At 43.8% G+C, this 22,489-nt stretch overlaps 2 protein-coding genes and 1 long non-coding RNA gene across 7 annotated transcripts in view; 1 reads left to right on the top strand and 2 right to left on the bottom strand.

Moving 5' to 3' along the window:
* Positions 1-11,399, bottom strand: part of LOC139796021 (uncharacterized) — a 34,469-nt gene extending 23,070 nt beyond the window's left edge. For all 3 annotated transcript variants that reach the window (XR_011725797.1, XR_011725796.1, XR_011725798.1), the window contains exons 1-2: positions 11,300-11,399; positions 384-645 (exon numbers count right to left, since the gene is read on the bottom strand). This is a non-coding gene — a long non-coding RNA (uncharacterized lncRNA). The remainder of the gene's footprint in view (positions 1-383; positions 646-11,299) is intronic.
* A 118-nt stretch (positions 11,400-11,517) lies between these two features.
* RASL11B (RAS like family 11 member B) lies at positions 11,518-15,417 on the top strand. Its single transcript, XM_071743546.1, has 4 exons — positions 11,518-11,714; positions 11,812-11,868; positions 12,897-12,973; positions 13,791-15,417. The coding sequence occupies exons 1-4, from the start codon at positions 11,579-11,581 to the stop codon at positions 14,256-14,258; spliced, it is 738 nt and encodes a 245-aa protein (XP_071599647.1). The 5' UTR covers positions 11,518-11,578; the 3' UTR covers positions 14,259-15,417.
* Positions 15,418-16,905: 1,488 nt separating this feature from the next.
* SCFD2 (sec1 family domain containing 2) overlaps positions 16,906-22,489 on the bottom strand; it is a 181,679-nt gene continuing 176,095 nt past the window's right edge. For 2 of the 3 annotated variants that reach the window (XM_071743544.1, XM_071743545.1), the window contains 2 exons: positions 22,094-22,213; positions 16,906-18,605 (listed from right to left, as the gene is read on the bottom strand). In XM_071743544.1, the coding sequence (XP_071599645.1) occupies positions 18,513-18,605; positions 22,094-22,213 (213 nt within the window). In that variant the 3' untranslated portion in view covers positions 16,906-18,512. The remainder of the gene's footprint in view (positions 18,606-22,093; positions 22,214-22,489) is intronic. The other variant, XR_011725802.1, reaches the window with a different exon arrangement.

Below are 22,489 nucleotides of genomic sequence, written 5' to 3'. Positions count from 1 at the left end.
GAGGGCTGGGCTCAGCCTGTACATTTGTATGGCACAGCAAAGTGGTGGTGGGGGAAGGCATGGAGTCTGGTTGGACTTGGCTTGCTAATAGGGTGAGTGGCATAAGAATGGAGCGAGGGGACTGGGACATGTTTCTTCCTGAGAAGTGACCAGAGGCAGGCCCATAATCACTGCTCTTTGAGGTGTCCACTGACTCTTTACATCTTGATACCTACTGCTGTCAGTGGTGGAACTCAAGATGCCTCAGATCCAGGGATACACTCACCTCCTGGAAGCTCTGAGGCAAAGCCACTGAGCTTCAGAAAAACTAGGAATGTCAGTAAGCTTTTGATCTGATGTGCACCAAGACTGGGCTGAACTAAGCAAAGAGAAGGGATTCTTACCTCTCCTGATCTCCCTGTTGCATCTCTGGCTGTCCATGTGTCTCTCTGCTCAGGGCAGCAGCTCTTCAGTTTTCTGAGTTACATGAACTGTATTTGCACTTCTTCCTGCTGCTTGGGCTGAGCAGTCAGTAGTCACCAGCAGAGCCAGGAGGTGGGACTGGCAGCAGGGCTCATCTCTCAGCAGATGATTATTGCTGCATATCATTGCTGTAGCACTTGGTGACTGTCAAGACTCTGAGGATGCTACAACTGAAGCAACCACCTGCAAAACACAGTGGTATGGCAAAATTTAAGAAACCAACGCATTATGGACTATGAAATATTATAGGGGGAGTGCATTCTACCCAGACTTCTCATTTTCTGGAGTACTATCACGGGCTGTTTTCAGCCAGCCCTCAGGGTCTGTCTCTCTCCCCACCCCTATGCCAACTACAGTCTACTTTTGCCTCTTTTGCAGAATTTGTTTTCCATTCTCTACTTGTTCCATGATTCGTGTCTCATATTTGAAGACCTTTCCCCTGAAAATATATTGGGCACTTTTTCAAGTTTGGGTGGAGCTACAGCCTGAAAGACAAACCAAGACCCACACAATTTGCCCTTGCATTTTATTTAAAACACCAAGACATGATAAATAAAGTATCCTTGCTTAATATTACTTTGCCAGCTAAAGGACAGTCTGTCCTAGTGTTAGGAAAAATTGTAAGCTAAATTGGCATAGTGAGCTGCTGTACATCTTCCAGAGAGTCTTGAAAAAAGTATTTCTTTCTGTAAGCACAGTATCTTATTATAACTCTGAACAAAGGTCTCTACTTCTGCATATGATTTGCTAGTCAAAGAAAGTGGGACACTCATTAATTAATGTAAATGTTCATTTAGAAAATACTGTATGAATAGAGTTAGATAAAATTATGCTCTATTGTACTCTCAGCCAATTGTGGTTTTTTTCCCCAAAAATATTTTTACTGAGCACTGACTTTTTTTTTCAGGAGTTTTTATCTCAGATTTAATTATAACATTACAATCTTCCCTAAATCAGTAATAATGTAGTTGTACTGCTTGCTGAGTGGACAGGATAATGAATTGCAGCTTCAGTTGGTAGCTGACTCATACATACCAGTAGAGAATGGATCCTTAATGTACAACTGCCTTCTGCTATTTTGAAAAAATACATATTGTGGAACAGCTCAGATTGCAGTTACTGCTCAGATCCAAGTGAAAACCACTCTATCTACGTATTAATGTTTTATTCATAACTGCATGTAATATTAATGCAAAATACCTCTTCTTCTTAGTTAGAAATCCTATTACCAGTTTGTGATGTTTCAGCTATTTCAGATGCCAAGACGTGAGAGAATGCGTGATTCTAAGCAGTGAGTCAGCTGTTGTCTGCATCTACAGCTCAGTACTATGGCTGGAATAACATCTTATTCAACTTATTCTCCTAATTATTTTTGTCCAAAACCTATTCCCTTTCATGCTCACAGGAATTCTGGGGAGATGCTGACAATAACCACTGGGGAGAATTACTATTGTTTGTAGTTAGGTCTGCAGATACAGCAAATCTTTGTCTAGAATGCAGTAAAACCCAATATTTATTAAATCTCAGCAGTGACTAATTTTCCAGTAGTTGACTGTAGTTGGAATTGCTCTTAAGCCTGACTGCTCACACCATTTTTTCTATGCACTCCTAGCAAGCACATAGCTTGCTTTAGAGCTAGTTCAGTGCTGATTCTTAGCATTAATTTCAGCAATTTCAAATCATATTTTGAGTTACAAGTAAGTCTTGGTCAAAATTATTTTTCAAATCAAAAGGAACAGTCTACTTCACAAATGAAACATTTGAATGTGAATAATTCTATTCCCACACTATGAAAATTAATGTGGACTTTGTTACCAACATCAACAGAAGTGGAGCCAGAGCTGTAGCAAAACATACACTGCACCAGTTGTACAGTAGTATGTAATGGGGCATCTTCTCACCTACTTTAATGAATAAGGGGTCTCACTTTGCATTTAAATACCCCTTCATCTTAAATTTAAAATGCCATGTATTTCAAGCTGATATTGAATGGAGCTCTGGTCCTCCCTTTGCCAGGTAATGTAAGAAGTCCCCAGGTCAGAGGGAGCCCACTGATGGGGAGTCACAGGGATGCACACGATCACTCTGCCACCTGCTCCAAGCAAGAGGAAAGTGTCCCTGACACAGGAAGCATGGAGAGTTGTCATTACAGCTAAGCAGGAACAATACTGAAATGAAGATGCACCACTGGCTGCCTTGGAGGTTTAGATTATATAGCAGAGGTTTTTGTGTTTTGTAACAGCAACCCCAAGCCCAGTCCTGCCTCCTAAATGATGGCTTCTCCACCGATGAGAGCCTTGGAAGAGCTCAGTCACCTGCTAGCACATGTGAGGCTGCCTCTGGTCCAGGCCACCCATCCCATCCGGGCAGAGGGCAATTGCTGTGCTGTATTGGCATCCCTTCCACAGCTGTGCTGCTGCACTGTGACTCCCTGGACACCAGGAATGAAGTAAACCCCATGTTAAACTTACTTGCAACAAAGCAGGACAGGAAGACCCTCTGCCTTTAGCCAGCTGGTTTGCTCCCTTGTCCTCACACTTGTCCCTCTCAGCAAACCTGCCACCCCAGTGTGCACCCAGGAGAAGGACCTTCCTCAGTGGAAGTAGGTCAAGCACAGGTTTGTTTTCACATCTTCACTTGTGTCTGACAAACATTTGTAGTGATTGGCTTTATTTTGGAAAGGGTGAACAGAAGCTTCCTCTGAGGACATAGTTTAAATCCAGCTTGAATTACAAACAACTTCTAGGCACCTGGACAAAGCTCACCCCAAGCTATGGTGCATCAGGGCACAAAGGAACTCAAGCACAATCTGTACTGGTCTCTTATTCCTTCAACTTCTAGCTAGAAGCTAGAGAAGAAGTTGTTCTCTGTTAGTCTTCTCCTTTCTCATTTGGTGGAGATATCTTTAATTCATTCTGAAAAAAAACCCCAAACCAAAATAAAAATCCAAAACCCAAAAGCCCAAACCCAGGACTAATGGATGAATAAACTGAATTTGTTTGGTTGCTTTTGAGAATTCAGTGAGACTGTGTTAAAAGCAAGTTGCAGTTCAGCCATAGAAACCCATCTCCAGGGTATTTTGGGCAAATGAGAGTCTGTTTTCAAAGTTCCCAAATATTTTTAGGAAGAAGGAAAAAGTGCTCTGGTGTAGCTTAAGAAATGAGTGGAAATGCTTGCTTTCTATCTGGAATGGATGCCTTCCTTCCTATTAATAAGATGGCATTAAACCTTAAAACGTGCAGTTGAATGCACTGCAGCAGCAGTGTCCCTTTTGACTTTGCAAGAAGTGCAATTACCCCAAAGCCTGCTGGTAGGGGAGGCCCTGCCAGGGGTGAAGAGAGGAGGAAAGCTGGCAGCAGGCAGGACCAGGGCCCCATTTCCTTCCTTGCCTGGGGACCCATTCCAGCCATACCAAGGCCCAGCGCCACAGGTAGCACAGGGCAAATAACTCTGGGCTCTGAGGAAGAAAGCAAATATAAAAACCACCATGAAAATTGCCCAACCAGTTAAAACTGGTTCCAGCCAGGAACTGAAGTCCTACCTTGAAATACTTAAATCCCATTTGGACGGCACAGATTTACATTCCAGATGAAGAATTAATGGCTTTCGCACAATATCCTCAGCAGAGATGCCCCAGCATACCAACCTCTGTGTTTTTGGTAGATGGAATTTGTAATTCCTCTAGGAGCTGCATTCTTCTAAGTGTGACTTCTATTTTTGGACTGACTACTTTGGCTACTTGCTTTATTTAGTAAAAACCCCGTGCTCTTGTCAAACCATAGAGACTCTATGAGTCATCTATACCATAACTCTAAACTCTCCTTTCTGTTATGGTGCAGTTCATCATCATCACAAAGGGATTTATAGAAAACAAACATAGTTGACAGTGCTTCCTGTGTTTAATCCTTGTGCATTTTTAGCCAGCTGAAAAGTGTATTGTTGAAAAATGGATTGTTGTTAAAATGTTGGGTGTTGCAGTAGCTCCAGTCTCATTTTTTTGCGAATAAAAATGAATGCCATTCCTCTGACAATTCTTGGCTGCCTATCCACAGTCATCTGCCTGCATAATAATTGTGTAAATGCTAATGACTATCCTGAAACTTTGATGAATAACTTTCTTAAGGCTGTTATCTCTTAGGTTGCAGTGCTTGCTCCTTTAAATACCTTAAACCCCATCCTTCACAAAGCATCACCAATTGGCTGTAGCCTCAACAAAGCAGAATATAGAAAATTATGATAGAGAAACACTGTGAAGCAAAATATAACAAGCTTCTCATAGCCTGAATATCTATGGAGCTATATAGCTTAGTAGTAGTTGTTCCCAAGTAGGAATAATTTATTTCCCAATTTTTCCTGTTACCTTTTAATTATTTATCTAGTTTGGATTATCAATGATGTGTTTTAGATCACCTGTTTTTTTTATGGAAATCTCTATAGTTGCGGACTTTTTAAAAAACATTACACATTTTTTAGAATAATTGCATTTTTAAAATGTTATGTGGACCCAGTGACTACTGAAGGGCAGAAGTAGTGGAGTGCCTACTTTCTTTAGGCATTTAAGGTCTGCAAAACCCACGCATAAGGCAAAACCTCTACCAACCTGCTTCTTGCTCTAAGGAGCTGAGCTCTCCTCCATGATCCCTCTTGTGTGAGCTAGCAGCAGGTAATTATCATCTCTCCTCACAGGCACCATTTCCTGGCTAAGCAAGCCTGTCTTTCCTCCTCTCTTCCTGCAAAATTAGCATTTCTCCCCCTGATTGCCCTCATTGCTGCATCAGCTGCACCTGGAGTACAGGTGGGAAGCCCTGTGCCTGCTGTTCCCAGGGAGCTCTTGCCCATCCCACACCCTTCCCTGCCAGGTACCTGGCCCGACATGTTCTACTGTCACATTTGTTTCCCATATGTTCAAGTTGCCTCTTTTCTATACAGTCCCTGAAGTGTGGAATTTCTCTACAATTACACAAAGACCCATGGCCCCAGGTCTGTGACACGTGCAGAAGCAAGCTCAGGCACCTGGTCTAACATGCAGCCTGAGATGCAATTCTCTTAGTATTCCCATCACAGTTGTTCCACTGCCCTAAGAGATGTGATGTGCATTCAGGTTAAGAAGGAGAAGAACTTGTTCCTGGTGGTCATTCCTGGTGGTTTAGCTGCTCATCTCAGAGGCCTCAGGACAGTTTAAAGCAGTGTCTATGGCACTTTGCTACAGAATATTTATGGGTAGAAAGCATCGAGGTGTTTCAAGATGAGAAACCAACTAAAAAGAGGTCTAAGTGGCACATACATACTGGACTTATGCAGCCTAGTCCACTTACAGTCTGAGCTTTTCTCATGTTTCTTTGCTATACACCTCAACAAGCCTACAAAAAAGTTAGTAATTCCTGTACTAAGGGAATACAACCTGTGTTGCACCAGGGCCCGGTTAATTGAAGATTTAAAGGAAATGCTGAATAACATCCTGAGCTTCAATTATATTTAGGTACTGTGTTCCCATGGGCAAATGGAAGACAGACTGCTGGTATGACAGGAGACAGTATAAATGTATGACATTATGTGCTTAAGGCTGTAAGAAAATGCATATGCATGTGGGAGGATGAGTTAAGATTGCCCAGGCAATTTCTGCTGTTTCCTACATTTTCTGCATTTGACTTTGCAACCTACACACTCACTCATCATAACTTGCTGTTGTAGTATGTAGGCATGACTTGAATGTACATCCTTCTCACCAAAGAATTTGTATTAGAAATGTAAAGTTGCCAGTATCTTTCCACTTCAGAACAAGGCCTGATCAAATCAAGAGGACTTGTGGCATCACTGCTGACCCCCAACCATAAAGCAGAGCAGGACAAGTGCATCCAGGGCCCCCCACCCAGAGGTGACAGCTGAGACCTGGGGAGGAGGTAACCCCAACGCTGCCTTCCCTGGAGTATCAGTGTGCAACTTCAGCGTGATGACTTCACTTAAAGGGTCTGCAGAGCTTAGACTTGCAGATGCAGAAAGCTCTTCATTTGCTTAGGAACTGAGGAAAGCTGTACCAGCCCCAACACTGCTGGTGTAAGGATCATCCTAAAGTTTGCCTGGCACAGCAGGACTCCTCAGTGAGCTTTCTCAATGTAACCCAGGCATTAGCCCCTTGAGGAACTGACTCCTCTGTTGTAACACAAGATGAGACTGAGAGAGGCTGGCAAAGGCACTTTAATGCCACAGTTTTTAGAGGGCTTAACACAGGTCCTGAGGCATTCCTAAAATGGAAAACAAAAGTTGTGCTAATCTCTCTCACGTACATGTTTGAATGAGGCATTAGAACTGGTATTAAATTCAAGAGATTTCACCACTGGGGCTTCCCCCTCCTCTTTTCAGATCAAAGAAGTCTGCATGTGAGGTGGCACAAACCAGCACAAAAATATACTGCCAGCAGATGAGCAACCCTGAATGGAGAACAAAACCCTGAGATTTTTGCTTCTTGGACGAGAGTATGGGATTGTTACATAAAGAGGAAATGGAAAAAAAATGCAAGCTTTAGAGAAGATAAAATCTGATTAAAATGCAGACTAATATAATTGCAGAACATTACTCAGGCTTTCTTGTGGAGAGAGAAAAAATGCCTGCTATTGTGCTGCTATAGAAACCACGCAGGGTCTGTGGGTAGGTGAAGGTTCATGGAGCATGTCCCTCCTTCTCTCCCTCCCCTCTTTCTCTGCCTTGGAATGAAGATCCTATCTTGCTCAGTAAAGCTTGGCCATTGCTGGCCAGGAGATCTCTCCCAGTACAGAGAGAAGTTGTTTTCCTTATGTAGTTTCTTTTAATATCTCTGTTCTCTCCCTTCTGTTTTGCTTTTGGAAGGTGATGCAGGGCTGTGCTGGAGGAAAGGATAAAATCTGGTCTTCTCCAGTTTTTCATGGTTGACTTGGCTTTGTCAAGTTGGGAGCATGGGACCTATGTACTGTATCATTCTTGCATGTATGTACAAAGCCAAAGAGACATTTTGCAATGCTCTGGAAAGTAAACACTTATCTGGAATGAGCAGACTTTGTCTGTGTTTCTGAACACCATGTCCACACCACTTGTTTCTCTGAAGACATTTTAGAAGTTAATTATCAAAGCACTAAATAACAAAGTAAGATTCATTCCCTGGCCGCTAATGGAAGTGTCTTTCTGGAAGATTTAAGCTGTACGCAAACTTACCCTCTGAGCACTGGTACAAAAGTATAAAAAAACCCGGAAACATAATATAAAAATATAGAAATGTAGAAAGAGCAGTATAGAAATGTGTCCCTGAAGTGTGGAAGTGTGTATTTGCACTGGCTCTGATCCATGACCATCCAAGCTAAGACTGTCTCTGACAGCCACTTTTGCATAACCAAGAGAAAGACACAAGAAACTCTGTATTAAAAAGACTGATGGATGAGAAGGCCTGTCCACATTATGTTAGAGCTCTTTCTGGTCCATAATACTTAAGAGACTTAAATTTGAGGAGATTAATTTGCTGCTGCTTATGAATTTTATGCTAGCATGAAAAAAAAATGCATTTTCTCATAATTTATAGATGTACAGTCCTCTTTTGACTAGTAATTTTTTGTCCCACTGCCTTCCTATAACAATTGACTCAGGCACTCAACTACATATTTTACAAGAACATATACTGAATCTCAGTATTTCCAGATGTTTTATGTTTCAATCTGACTGTTTTGCTTTTGGTGTACTGAGACAGAAAGAGAAGCCCCTATTCTCTGGTATTTTAGCATTTTCATCTGGTCTCTAATTAATTACCTCCTTCATAAAAACAGTTCATTGAGGTGTCATCTCATTTTTATCATCCTTTCCTATTTCCCCTTTTCTAACATACCCCTTTATGTGTTGGAGGCACTGCCTGCTACACTCATTGCTATTTGTTAGCCCTAAATAATCACCTATGGGATGATGTTAGAATATTCTCTGGAGGTCTCTATATGGGATCTCTTGGTCATCCAATCTCATTGCCACTGCAGTCAAACACACCATATGATCTCTCTATAAACTCCAGCTTCATTTAAAAGACCTGATTTTGCTCCTGCCACTCTTACTAGAGGGCTGTTCTCGTGTTTTGCTGTTCTGTCTGCAGAGTTAAGCTTATAAGCACTTGTTCTCATGCTGATATTGGCCCTCAGCTCTAACTTTCCTGGCTCCCCCATTTCCCACACCCCGCTTTCTTTGTTTTGCCAAACTAAATACACCAAGTGTTTTTATCCTCCTCTGAAGTGAGCAGTTCAGGCCTTGATCATCGTAGTTTTTGTCCATACTTGCTCTGCTTTGATTTTCTCTTGACTGTCTGATAGAATCACACTTGGTACTGCAGATCTTTTCTGAAATTACTTGTCAGATGTAACTAGGTTTACGTTTCCCTTTTTACATTGTTCCTGCTCCTCTTGTGATTAACTAGTCTTTCTTTTCCAAGTTCTGATCTCATAGTCAATGGAAGAATTTTTTGTGATTAATCTCTGCATGCCATTAGTATTATAAAATTTAATTATATTTTCATTAATTTAGTTCTAAGAGGCATGCAGCTCCTCCAATAAACTATTCCCACCCTTCTTTGAACTGGCAATGACTCCCAGCTCTGCCAGTGGCAGCTTTCATTAGTGTGCTCATATTTGTGATGACAACAGTGTAGTGAAAATATGAAGAATGTCAGGAGCCTTGATGAATTCCACAGAGCAGCTTTGCTTCACTCTGACACTTCCCATATAAAAGACCCCTCTGACATTGTCTCCTTATTCCCACATTCTTCTGCTAAAACAGTCGTTTCCTGTCTGGACAGTATTAGGTATTATTGACCCCAAATAGATGACATCTATCACATTTCCTTTCTTTAAGGAAAAGGGAAACAAGGTTTCCCTTTGTGAAAGATATTCTGCTTTCCCAGTGAAAGATATTATGCTGAAGCAACATCTTGTGTAATCATATACTTAATTTTATTACATTTATTTCAGTATCTTTCACTATTCTTTCCTTCAAAGTTTTTCTAAATTATTGTAAATTGTTTCCCTGGCTCTTTCCTTAATACAAGTATTTGAGAATGATTTGAAGTGAAGCTTCTTGCCCCTTCCACCCTCAACTTCACACACTTGGTCTGTCTGTACTCTGGACGAGATCATTTGTTTTTCCCCACTGCAGTAATTACCCATGACTTTTTTCCCATTACTCATCCTCCTTCTGCTCCCATCTTTCACACAATCTTTTTTTAAAAAGAAGGAAAATGATTGCTGGTTTTGGAAGTATTTCCAGACTTCCATCAATCTGTGTGCCCCCCTCCCTGCATGGCAGCCCTATTTCTTTTTTCCTTGGTTGAAGTAACTGTTTCTAGCTGCCATCGTTTATGTTCTATATGTTCTCATCTTGAAGGCAAAACCTTTTTAGGACAGTAATCCTCCTCACTGTTACCTGCAGGTTTTCTGTTTCCTGAGACTTAAGCTCCTAGGACATCTGTGAGGCTCTTCCCCTTTGCTTAAGGTACAATGTACAGATCATTTCTGGTGCTCTGGCATAAGGAAATCCAGTCTTTCCTTTCTATTCAAGTCTTGTATTCAAGACCTTGAGTTATCCAATCTAGTGGATTTTTTTCCAGTTAGGGCTCTTACTCTTTCCCCTTTTGACTTAGAATGCCTTTTAAAAACCTGTATTCTACCCATCTATTTACTTTAGTAAACTGCATTTATCAAACAATTTTTTTTCCCCCTTAGACTGTAGTAACCTGGCAATATGCTCACTACTTTCAAAATCACCACCATCTCTTATTGTCCTGGTGGGTGACAAAGAAAGCTGTTCTTTTGTACCCAGCACTGCTCAGCCCCTGGCATTGTTCAGAATGTCTGCTCTGACCTTTATATCTGGGATAGCAGCAGGTACTATCAGAGCAGCAATTTATTTCAGTCTAGTTATTTCCCATATGCAGACTGCTTTGCAGCTTATAGGAAGCTCTGGATGAGTATGTGTTTGCTGCAATGGTGACCGTCTTTGGCCAATGTCACCACCAAGCTCCCAGTTCTACCCCATGACTTTCTTTTAGCACTTTCTCTGCTCTGCTTTTGAAACACTTTGGGTCTATTCCTTCTTTTTGTGCAACTAGCATCCAGTCTGTCCAGTGGCCTCTACTGTGAGGTTTGCCTTTCCTAAATACAGATGTGTGATATTATCCTGCTCTCTCACCTTTCTCCTTGGTAGTTTTGTCGATGCACGGGCATGTTTTATCCCTCCATTTTGCTTGTCAGGCTCCTTGCTTAGGCCACGCATTCTGAGTGCTTTGCTCTGACCACTCCCTGCTGCCAGGCCGGAACAGTGCTCAGCTTCCCACCCACTCCTCATTTATAGTTCTCCTTCCTTGCCATCATCTTTTGCTGTTTCTTTAACCATTGCCATATCCATGTTTTACTCGATTTCCCCCCCCCCCCCTATTTCTGGTTATTGCAAACGAGCAGAGGGGGTACAGATCTCTCCCAGCCTCATCCCTGGGTTTCAGTTCCTTTCTCGGCATTGCTGCCGCTGGGATTTCAGTCTGGTTTTTTCAAAGTGCTTGTTCAGGGCAGGGCTGTGCTGGAAGGGAAGAAGGGAAGGCTTGCGGAGAAGGGTGCCGTGGGTGGGCACAGCCCCTACACCTGTCCCCGAGTGGAAGCGGGACTGCTGAAGGGAAACTTCCGCCTCGGCACCGCCTCGGAATTCCGTCAGGCAGAGGCTGAGCCTTGGCTGTGCTGGGCCCGCCCGGCGCCACTGGGACACACATCTTCGGAACCGCTCGGTCGGTCGCCGTTAGGGGCTGGAAGTCGCCGCACCCGATGAGAGCGACGTTCACACACTCACTTACCCCCCCGTTTCCAGGCTTCTCCTCACACCCAGAAACGCCGCGCTCCTGACAGCTCCCACCGCCCTGCCCACGGCTCCGTCCCGCCCGCCGCCCGCTGCGCGCTGCCGCCTCCCACCCTGACAGAGCCACCGCCCGCTGCCCGGGGGGCCGGGCTCGGGGCGTCCTGGCGCTCTGATTGGTCAGCGCGGGCCGGGGGCGGGGCTGGGGGCGGGGGCAGGGGGGAGAAAAGCGCCGGGGGAGCGTTGGCGGCGGCCGTTGCGGTCGCGCGGGGCAGCGGCGATGCGCCTGACGCAGAGCATGTGCACCATCGCCGAGTGCGCGCCCGGCGGGGACGGCTGCGCGCCCCCCGCCACTGCCGCCCGGCCCCGCCTCGTCAAGATCGCCGTGGTGGGGGGCAGCGGCGTGGGCAAGACAGGTGCGGGGCGGCCGGGGGTGGGTGCGGGGTTGGGGGTAGCGGGGAACCGGTGCGTGGTAGCGGAGCGCGGCTAACGCCTGTCTGTGCCTCCCCGCAGCGCTGGTGGTGCGGTTCCTCACCCGGCGGTTCATCGGGGACTACGAGAGGAACGCAGGTGGGCGAGCGGCGGGGCGGCTTTGTTCCCGCCGGGCTTAGAGGTCGGGCGGGGCGGGGTCGGGGCGAGGGCGGCGGGGTCGGGGAGAGCGGGACCCCATTCATCCCTAGAGCCGCCCGGGGGGGTGCGGAGAGGGGCGTGTAAATAAGTCTGGAAGGAAGTGTGCAAACACTATCACTAAGCCAGGTCCCACGTGTTAAAAGAGAGAACTTGGAAAGGGGGCCAGAGGTGCACAGAACAGGTATTTTTATCAGCCCGGCGAGGTGCGAGGCGGCTGGCAGCTCGCTTCCAGCTCCGTCCCTCTCCCCGGCGGCACACGGGCACAGCACGCAGAGAGCTTCTGATCCCGGCATCGCTGGCCCTGCTCCCCTGCAGCTAACAGAATTGGCTTTTTATATGGTGAAAATGTCCCTCTGTGAAGAATTCTTTGAGCTAAAGCAAGAAAATATTATGCGAAACATTCTTTAAACCTGATACTATCCTTTGCAAACCAAATGCCAGCAGCTATGTGATCTATTCTAATGCCAGTGTAACAGGGAAAGCCCAGAGGTGATGCTTGAGTGTGGTACAGTGAGAAGTCTAACTACATGGGAATGTAAAAGAGACAGCATTCTGTTGAGGAAATGAGTTGAAAAAGTCAAACAAAGGAAAGAGACCGAACAGGTCAGTCAGAAGAGAGAGAGCTTTTTAGAAAAATGGACTTCTAGAGCACAAAAATACTGAATGACAAGCAACTGCCTTTCTCTTAATAGCCAGTTATTTTGCATACTTTATCATCTAAGTTAAGGCAGCCTTTAAGAAGTGATTAGGTTCCAAGCTGCCAGACTTCAAAACAAGTCAATACAAGATTAAATTCTGGGCTTCTAATAATCTAAGTTTATGGCAGAAGTCAAAAGCTCATAATGCTGGTTCTGTTTTTCATAAATAGCCATACGATTTCCCCTGCACAGTTAATGGGCAGGAAAACCAACATTTATCTGTGTGCAGGATAGTGGCTTTCCTTGTGACCCTGTTGGTTTTCTTGTCAGGTAATCTCTACAGCAGGCACATCCAGGTAGATGGAGAGATGTTGGCTATTCAAGTGCAAGATACTCCAGGAGTTCAGGTGAGCCAGATTCCATAATACAGTTCACCAGAGCAGCTCTAAGCCTGTGTGTGTGCATGTGTTATGGTCCTTTTCAGAGTTTGGTGCTCTATGTGGTAACTTCTGTTATAACCTGTGAAGCCAGATGTGTTGTATGCTTTCAGCATGCTGGTAGTGAAAGAAAATAATCTGCTTTCTTGGTGACTCATTTGTAGACCAGAGGCCCATACTTCTGAGTGGCTGAATTACTGAAGTGTCTTGTTCCTGTATACTTGGAACATTAGATGAAAAATCAGAAACAATTCTCTGCAAATAAGATACGTGTGTAAGAAAAGGTTATAAATGCTGCCCAACACACTTCATAAATGTGTATGATGGAAAGTGAAGTCTGCTCTATTGTGGCTGTGCTCATTAGTGTGACACAAGTTGAAGTTTTGAATGTATAGACCCGAGAAATGCTGGATTGTTGCCTTTTTGAACTGGGCAACACTCCAGGTCTAAATGCTTCCAGCTCATATCTTTGCCTCCCCAGACTTACTGTCTAGCCAGTTAATTTCCCATTCTGTAGGACTACAAAGTCTTTCTCTGCATGCAGAACTACTCAGGTCAATTTTCCATTTGAGTATAGCAAACTCCAGTGTTAAATTCCAGCTTTTTGCAGCTGAATCAACATATGCATTTATTCACCACCCTCAGATTAACTTTGTACTTACAATGTGAAATGCAAATACGTATGTCTGAAGCTGAAAATGCTATCTGGTTTTACAGTCTCTTAAAGATGGGTTCTTTTAATCTTTTATGACTTCAGCTATCTTATACGAGACCATTAATTTTTCAGATCCATGAACACAGTCTGGATTGTAATGAGCAGCTGAACAGATGCATTCGCTGGGCAGATGCCCTGGTGATTGTCTTCTCCATCACAGACTATAAGAGCTATGAACTACTCAGCCACCTTCACCATCACATTCGACAGCTGCATCCAGGAAATGCAGTCCCTGTTGTCATTGTTGCAAACAAAGCTGATCTCTTGCATATCAAAGAGGTGGAGCCTCAGCATGGACTTCAGCTGGCCAACATGCTGGGCTGTACTTTCTATGAAGTATCTGTCAGTGAGAACTATAACGATGTCTTCAATGCCTTCCATCTCCTCTGTAAAGAAGTCAGTAAGCAGCAAACAACCAGCACCCCTGAGAGGAGAAGAACCTCTCTTATTCCACGGCCAAAATCACCCAACATGCAGGATCTGAAGAGAAGGTTTAAGCAAGCTTTGTCTGCCAAAGTGAGGACTGTCACTTCTGTTTGACAGCAGAGCCATTGGTCTTCCCAGCATTGAGCCTGAGGTTGAAACCCGGGGTGTTTAACACTGGCACATCTAGAGCCTGAGGCATTGTGAAAGAAGGATTCAGGTTCAGGTTGCCTTTTGCATGGCTGTAGAAACAAGCAATTCCTTAAAAAAGGAAGAATGGCAGATTCAAAACAAAGCAAACAAAACCAAAAGAACTCTTGAAATGGCTCTAGGATGTGACTTGTAGAATAAGTATTTTCATTTGGAAAAGGAACTTTCCAGTCAATGAAACAAGCTTTTTTAGTTTTTCTCCAATTGGACAGATTTGGCTTTCACTTGTGCAAAAACAACCTTTTTGATGTAACTTGACTCGTACTTGAGCAGGGAAATGCCCTGGACTGCAGTTCACTGTTCAGAAGTAAACACTTAAATCTTGTTTTCACTTGTATGAAGACAGCATGATGTATCTGTTCAATTTTATTGCACAGTAGAACTCTGTTTCCCATGTATTTCAAAACAAATAAGCAAACATGAAATTCTGTAAAAATAAGTGTAAAATAAGTGGACAAGACTGGGTATCAAGACTGTAAAAAATGGTCCTTTATCTTTTTTTTTACTTGCTATGTTATTGCTGACAACTTGACCAGATTCTTTGTATGCAAAACTATTGTCTGCAGGGTGTAAACATACCTACAAATAACTTGGGGTTTTTTGCTGTCTGAAAAAAAAAAACCAACACAAAACCAAACCTGTCCAGACTAAATGACCCAACATGGAGCTTTTAGTTAGTCTGTTAGAGATGCCAGCCCAAGATAATTCTCTTTCCCTCCTGTGCAATGGGCACAGGAGGAGCGTGGCTGTGATTCAGCTCAGTGTGAAGCATGGCTGGCTCTGGGCAATGAAAGCTGGTGGCTTGTTCTGAGCTGAGCCAGTCCCTCTTTGACACTACAGGGCAGATTTTTTTGTTTTGGGGGTTTTGTTTGTTTGTTTGGGCTTTTGTTTTTTTTTACACTGAGCCAATGGAGTTCACAGCCTAAGGGCCTTACACACGTGCACTTTAAAAAGCCAGTTGTGCTTTTGTTTAAATTGTAACTTATTTATTTTATGTAATTACTCCTTCTTAGGGAGTGGACTTTTCATTCTTACGTCTGGTTCAACATTAAATTTTTGAATTGCATCTTTTATTGTGTGTTCTTCATGGATAAGAAACAATGGGCAATAACCAGGGAAAGGGTGAGACAGAGTAATAGTTTTCTCAAGCTCGTTAACAAACTGCAGGAACAGGAAGGCCTCTCCTGCCTATGCTGTTGCCTTATTAGCATAAACCACAGGGGGGGAGCTCTCACAACTGCTTCACAACTTCCTTTCAAAAATTCTTTTAGGAGAGGAATTGAATAAGGCAAAGTCCTTTCAAATTAGAATGGGATTCTTTAATTCCTCCTGTCAAAAAAAATTCTAGTGAAAAACGAATGGTGGGAGGTGAGTCAAAATCTGGAAGAACACTGAAGACTTTTAAGTGACTACGACTTTAAAAAAAAAAGCTTTGTGTTGGACTACATTGCAAAGAACTGAATCAAATTGCAAGTACTCAGCTATCTTATTCATGCTTGTAGCAGCTTTACTGGGAACCCTCCTGGGGAGGATGTTTGTGCTGGGATTAAGGTGGCTGCTGCAGTCTCAGCTGGGTAGCATGCAGCTGGAACACTTGCTGCAGGGAAGCCCTGAGGAGGTCCAGCTGATGATAATCTTTCTGACCATGAGCTACTAGTCAAGTGACTTAGGACTTGACTTGCAAACAATACTGAGCCTGGCCTTCCATTACTAAATACTTCTTAGCTTACTATTAATAAGTAGTAAACCCATTTATGGAGAGTGGATTTTTCCTCTTCCTACCTTTTGAATGTTCCTTAGTGTCACATGCAGGGGCTTAGACACTCCTTGTCGTTCTGCACATAGTCAAGCAAAGTCTCTTCTGTGCTGCTCCTACTCATATGCAACTGCCTGAAGATCTCTTATCCCTCTGGTCTTTTCCCTGAGTGCAGGATACGTGCAGCTTATACATCAATTTCCTACAAGTAAGGAGTCAACTATTACACTAAGGCCAGTGGAAAAACTCCCATCTTGGTCTAGAATAGTAGCAGGCTTTGTGACCATCTTTCATCTCTTCATATATTTGCGTATGAGGTGGTGGCAGAGTTCCAGTATCTACTGCCACATTCTCCAAAGTGTGTGTGTGTGGGGCCAGGAAAACTACTCTGCCTCAGTCAAAGGAGCTACTTGACCCACAGGAAAGGCAAAAGCACCAGTGTCTGCTTAGATCACCCCCCCCTTGCCACTATCATCTTCAGTATGTCCTTAGCCAAGTCAGAGACGTGAGAGCATCTGATGAAAGCCAGGTGAGGGAGGGAAGATCACAACTGCCAGCCTCCATCATCTCAGGAAAGCAGCAACATCTCAGAGGTGTGAAGACCTGAACTCACTGTCTGGCAGGACCAGGACAGCCTTACACCTACCCAGCAGGGTGTAGAAAATCTCCTAGGATACCTCTGAAGACAGAAGGCCCAGGTTCTTGGGCCCCCAGACAACACAAAAGAAAGAGGGGTTTCAGGATTGCTCAGTCCTGGCATGCATAGCCCTGTGTACTAGGAGAGATGGAGAAGACAGGTCAGGGTTGGCATTGTAAGAGCATTGTTTTATTGATTACAGAATTCGCAAAACATCCACATTCTAAGACTGAACAGCACAGGACACAAAAGAAACCAAGAGACTGGCTATTTGCTTTCCAGTTGCTTTGTTCAAACTCTTTCTTGAGCTTCTAATGCTGGAATCTCATAATATTTCTCAATTTTTTATAGCACAAAGTTCCATTCTATAATCATTCTTATAAATTTCTCCTCCATAGAGGCAACATTGTCCGTGCTTTATAATCAGCCCATTGTTCCCTTCCACACACTCAAAAGTGAATTGAAATCAAAATGCACCCTTTTCTGAAGACCATTATAAACATTTAAGAGAACCTAGGCTAGCTAGTGAATAAAGGTTAAAAAGCTACTTCCCATTTAATCTACTCCTTTGGCATAAGAAAGAATGCTATGATAGGATGAATGTCACTTACAATTTCACATTCTCAGTGTAAGCTGTAGTTTTAGCATCCCTTGGATGGAGTCAGAGGGTGCAGCTTTAGAGCTCCACCATTTTATGCTGCAATTCAGAAGTCTTGGTCCTATATGCAATTGCAATCACAACCTCTATTGGCTGCTACATTTTATCACACAAAGCAAAGTTTTATAACGAAACTTTACAGAAGTGAATTTGATAGCAGCTCTTTCATAGTAATAAATTAAAAATAAAAGCTGTTCTTTAATCATGCTGTTCAGAAATCTAGTTCAAGAAAGAATCTGTCACTGCGGCCTCTTGAAAATGAGATGGTGCTTTTTTTTTTTTTTTTTCCCTTTTCTTTTTTAAATGCATGTGAGGGGAGGATTCTTCCTGGGCTGTGATCAAACCACCACAGCCCATATGTCTGTCTGCATAAACCTACAGAAAAGTGTGCCATCAGAAACAGTCTTTTCTTCAGGGACTGTGGGTGGAGAAACTAGAGCAGGAAAAGTGACACTGAGAAGCAGCCACTTAATCCATCCCTTTGGGCATGGCTCTCTGCTTCTCTGCCTCTACCAGTCCCACCAGTTCCATCAGGAGCACAACACCAGACTGGGAGCTGCTCTGCCAGCTAAATCATGTACTTCATGACCTCTGTGGGGTAAGGAATGAGGTAAGAGCAGAGGCTGGTGATACTGTATAAGGCACACGTGTTTTGCAAGGCAGCATGACAGAGGGTGGATTTTCCTAGCTTTTCACTCTCTCAGCAGTATTTGCCACCAGAAGCAACCCCTGCGATACCATCAGGAATCAGAGAAAATCGTACTTGGGGAGTGCAAATTCAGCATCACCTGTTCCTCAGCTGCTCCTTTTCTAGGGAATTATTAAAAACCATCACACTTCCTATGACTAAGTGGGGCTGGGAGTGATTCAGCACTGCATAGTGTTATCATTAAAGAGGGGAGAAGTTGTTGCTGGACAACTGGACCAGTCTAAAGAGCTGCCTGTGAGCTGCACATGTTCCCCGGCAGCCAGATACCCAGCTGTTTCAGCTGGAGCCAGAGCTGCAGCAGGGGACATAATTTTTTGGAGGCCTAGTGAGAAGAGTGACAGACCAGGGAGTTGATGTTTCCAGCTGAGACACCCACTCATCTTCTCCACAGATCTTCCCCATCAGATATTAGTGTCAGGCTGGAGACGGTCTGTAGCAAACAACAACTCAACAGCACTCTGGGGTGTCAGGAGTGCAGAGGACAGCACCATTACCTGAAAGGAGGGGAACAAGAAACAGCAAGTCAAAATGAAGGGGTAAGACTAATTGCTGCACTAATGAGCCATAGATATCATCTGTTTGCTTCACCCAGCACTAAACAGGCTGCGTGTTTCTGGTGTTTACTGACAGGGTAATACAACTTGTCCAGTGAAACTGTCTGCTCACTAATAACTGTAGTTAAATCACTTCAGGGAGCATAATGACTGGTAGCATTGTACTCTTAATGAATGTGTGCTTTGACTCATTTCTACCCACATCTTACCCGGTGATTTGTTGTGACTGCCACTGTGTTTACTGGGAGGCACTAGTTGATGCAGCAGGGGTTTCTTCTCCTATAGCAGAGTTTGGAGTGACTCAGTGGAAGGTAAGGTGAGCACCACAGAAGTGCTGCTGCCTGCTGCAGGGAGCTACAGTCCCTGTTCAGAAACACCTCTTCAGGCTAGGCACAGGCTGTTCTGCACAGCTAGACCAAAGCTCAACCTCAAGCACTGTCAGGATGCTATCCCTTTTGTCTGTTCACATTTTTAATCCAAAATGGATCTGATGAATGAAACTGTTGGTCGCTACAGCCATGGCAGACACCCTGCTAGATTGAGGTATCTGTTTTTATTCAGTAAAAGACACTGTGCAGGTGCCCAGCATGAAGACATTGTGGCAGGGGGCAAGGAGCAACCACATATGCTCTTGCTGTGTGGAGCTAACTCAGGGTCAAAGCTGTAAGATGCTGCTCTTACACCGCCCTGAGTTCCCCAGTGCAGGCAGGGACGTGGGAGCAGTTTCATCTTATGAGCCCACTTGAACATGAATTTACTTCTTCAGGGAAAATCCAAGGAGAAGCAGCACAAGCATCAAAACCAGAGTATGACTGGGTGCCTGTTTCCTGCAGTAGCTATCGAATCACTTCTGCTCTTCATTGCATGGCTTAAATGTGAAATAGTGCTGCATTTCAATGTTTTTTTGTTGTTCTTTCTTTCATCTTTTCACTTCAAATAATGAAAGGAATCTGGAGTTAAGTTACTACAGATCCCTTCTGTACTGATGATAGTCTCCCCCTCACTTCTCCCCTTCCCTTGTCCTCCCACACAATATGCTGCAAACTGACACTGATTATCTCTTCTTCCTATGGATGAAAAACTCTAAATTGCAGATGCCAAAGGCTGACACTGTCTTTAGTTACATGAGAATCAGACTGTAGCACAGTATGTGCTCATCTTGTTATCATGCAGCTTAATTCTGAAAAACACGAGGGGACACGTCACTGAAGTCTTTTGAGTGTAGAAGCCAAACATCAACTCCAGCTACAGCCAGATAAAAGATATTTCTTCTTTGAGTCCCACCATTGAACTCTGAGGGGATTTGTGCATCTAATAGCAAGTCCAGAGAGAAAAATGAGAGCTGCAACGTCTGAGAATGGATGCAGCCAAATACAGTGGGACTCCCCTCCTTTCCCTTCAATACTTCTAATATCTCATTGAAGGGGGTAATTGTGAATATTCATTCCTACATTTTTACAGAGGTGTGAATTGCAGTTCAGTGGTTGGAAACATGTTTCCTAATCCACATTTAAATGTAATTTCTTTCAACTCCAAATTTGTTTCAACTTCGCTGCTGGAATAATCAGTGTGTCCTGTCAGTTTTTTCTGTTACTCTCCTCAGTTTTTTACTTTTGAACCCATGTTTATTCATTTCTCCAAGAGCCAATAATTAGTACAAATGTCAGTTCTTTGTTTGACTCGAAGGGACTTTGGAGGCCAGTGTTACCCTGTTGCCTGAATCTGACTGCCTGAGCACCACAAAAAAAGTTCTGTTAAGTGCTGGCTTGAGTTAGACAAATTCCTGGCTTTTTGAAAAGAGAATAATCCCAAACAGGTGGCACATATTCACATCTATAGTGCAGAAATCCAGTAAATCCAACAAACTCATAAACTTTTTTATATGGGAGACCTGCACAACTGCTTCTTTTCTTCTTTCCCTTCCTCCTCCCATCTCTCGCCCCCAAGTCCTTTCACCTCTAACACAGCACATTTGGACAAAGGGCAAGATGCAGTAAAAGCTTAAAATTCTTTAGGAATCTGCCTCAGAGGGTGACCTGCCACTGGGGTTAAGCCAAAGCAAAGCAACACCAGATCCCATGTCACCACTGTCAAGCCTCATGTTCCTCTAGAAAGCCAGTCAAAAGTCTCTCTGAATAGTTCTCAACCAGCTCACGTGTTCACCCTGTGCTTATCTTTCAGGATGTATTAATACATTTTGTGTGTGGATTAACTTGTCCATCAGTGTGTCACAACTCAATCCCCTTCAAGATGGGAAAGAATTTTATTTGCTGTTTTGAGGAGATTAGGAATAGGCCAGCTGGGGAGAAACATATTACCAGATCAAAAAAAAAATATCACAAAAAATGGCACACTGTCTTACCAAATACTGCTTTGTAAAGACAACTAAAATGTGGAGAAAGCACTTCAAATCCAGGGGCTGTTCAGCCTTTGGTTGGCTCCAGATTGCTAATTTCTTATTAATCAAAACTGCATTCCATAGGAATTGAAAACAAGATGTTTACAAGCTACCCTGGAAACTAGACTTGCATTTATGATGCAGCTGGTTAGACAGCACTTCTTTGCAGTTTTTAGATCACCCTGCATATCTGTATATCTGCACTACTCAGCAGATATCCATTTACTCTTGTACACACTCCTCCACCATTAACAATTATTTCTAACATCTCGGATGCCACCACAGCCCATCCATCCTCCTCCTCTCCCTCCCCACTCCATTCAGATGACAGCTGCTGTAGTCAAGTTCTGCTGCAGGAGAGTGGAAGAGGCAAAGACCAGCTGCATGGATGGTATTGAAGCTTCACAGAGGAGGTCATCCTCCTCCTAGGAGTCTGACAGCACATCCAAGGGCTGCAGAGACTTTCTCCACACCACCTGCTTCAGGTTACTCTAGGCATTTAGCAGGCAGGTATCTCTCAGAGATACCAGGCTTGGACCAGAAACCAGTACAGCTGTAGCCAGGCTAATTTATCTTGCTTCTCAGCAATGCCAATTTCTTTGTCAAGAGGATCATCACTGACATGTCACTAGATGGTACACAGACCCTTGGCAGCTCCTGCTGAACATCACTGCACTATGTTCTGTAGATGCCCTATCAGGGAGCCTGTAGCCTTCTGGACAGCAAACGCTTCTGTTTGTAAAGAATACCAAGAAATTAATTTTTTGAGATGTGATGAAAGCTCCTTGAGAATCATGCCAGACTGTTCTGAGCTCTCCAAGCTGAGTCTGAACTTTTACTGCTGACCCAAACATGTAAAAACCAGACCCTTGTGCTTGAACACTTGTTGCCTGATGTTTCACAGCAAAAGTCTAACACCATTGCTGTACATGTGGCTGTAGGTTTGGTACCAGTGCCTTCGGGAACATTATTTGATGAATTTGCTTAATCTTTGTTCAGATAGGAACTGTACATTAAGAGTTGTTTCTACCTGGGTACCAGGTTTGCGTGTTGCTACCAGATCCTTCACCATTTTGACTTCAGAGACTGTCACTCCACCAACCATAAAGATGATCAGAAGAGGATGATCACCAGGGTGAGGGCGATTCACCTGTGAAATGAAGGAAAGCATTATTTGCAGTTGCTCAGTCCAACTCTAAACCTATGGACAATGCAGTGATCGGCTCCCCGAGCTGCTGGAGAAAAACTAATGAGGAAGCTCCAAAAGAAAAATTCATGGAATGCTGGTTTCTGTAAGCAGCTGAGAGGGAAACCAATGGGGATGAATCCCAGATGAACTGTTTCCAGGAAACTGAAATCTTCATGGCTTCCACTGAAACCTAAAAGAGTTTCCTATAAGGCCTGAGGGCTTTTCCCTCCATTCCTT

Source organism: Heliangelus exortis, chromosome 4 (assembly GCF_036169615.1).
Source record: "Heliangelus exortis chromosome 4, bHelExo1.hap1, whole genome shotgun sequence".
Taxonomy (NCBI): domain Eukaryota; kingdom Metazoa; phylum Chordata; class Aves; order Apodiformes; family Trochilidae; genus Heliangelus; species Heliangelus exortis.
Note: the sequence above shows the minus strand (reverse complement) of the source record. Positions and strands in the feature narration are given on the sequence as shown.

Bases quoted from the DNA above. Each gene is read 5' to 3' on its own strand.
- RASL11B (XM_071743546.1), top strand. From the start codon at position 11,579: ATGCGCCTGACGCAGAGCATGTGCACCATCGCCGAGTGCGCGCCCGGC. The intron at 11,869-12,896 runs GTGGGCGAGCGG...TTTTCTTGTCAG, and splicing joins GGACTACGAGAGGAACGCAG to GTAATCTCTACAGCAGGCAC. The intron at 12,974-13,790 runs GTGAGCCAGATT...TTAATTTTTCAG, and splicing joins AAGATACTCCAGGAGTTCAG to ATCCATGAACACAGTCTGGA.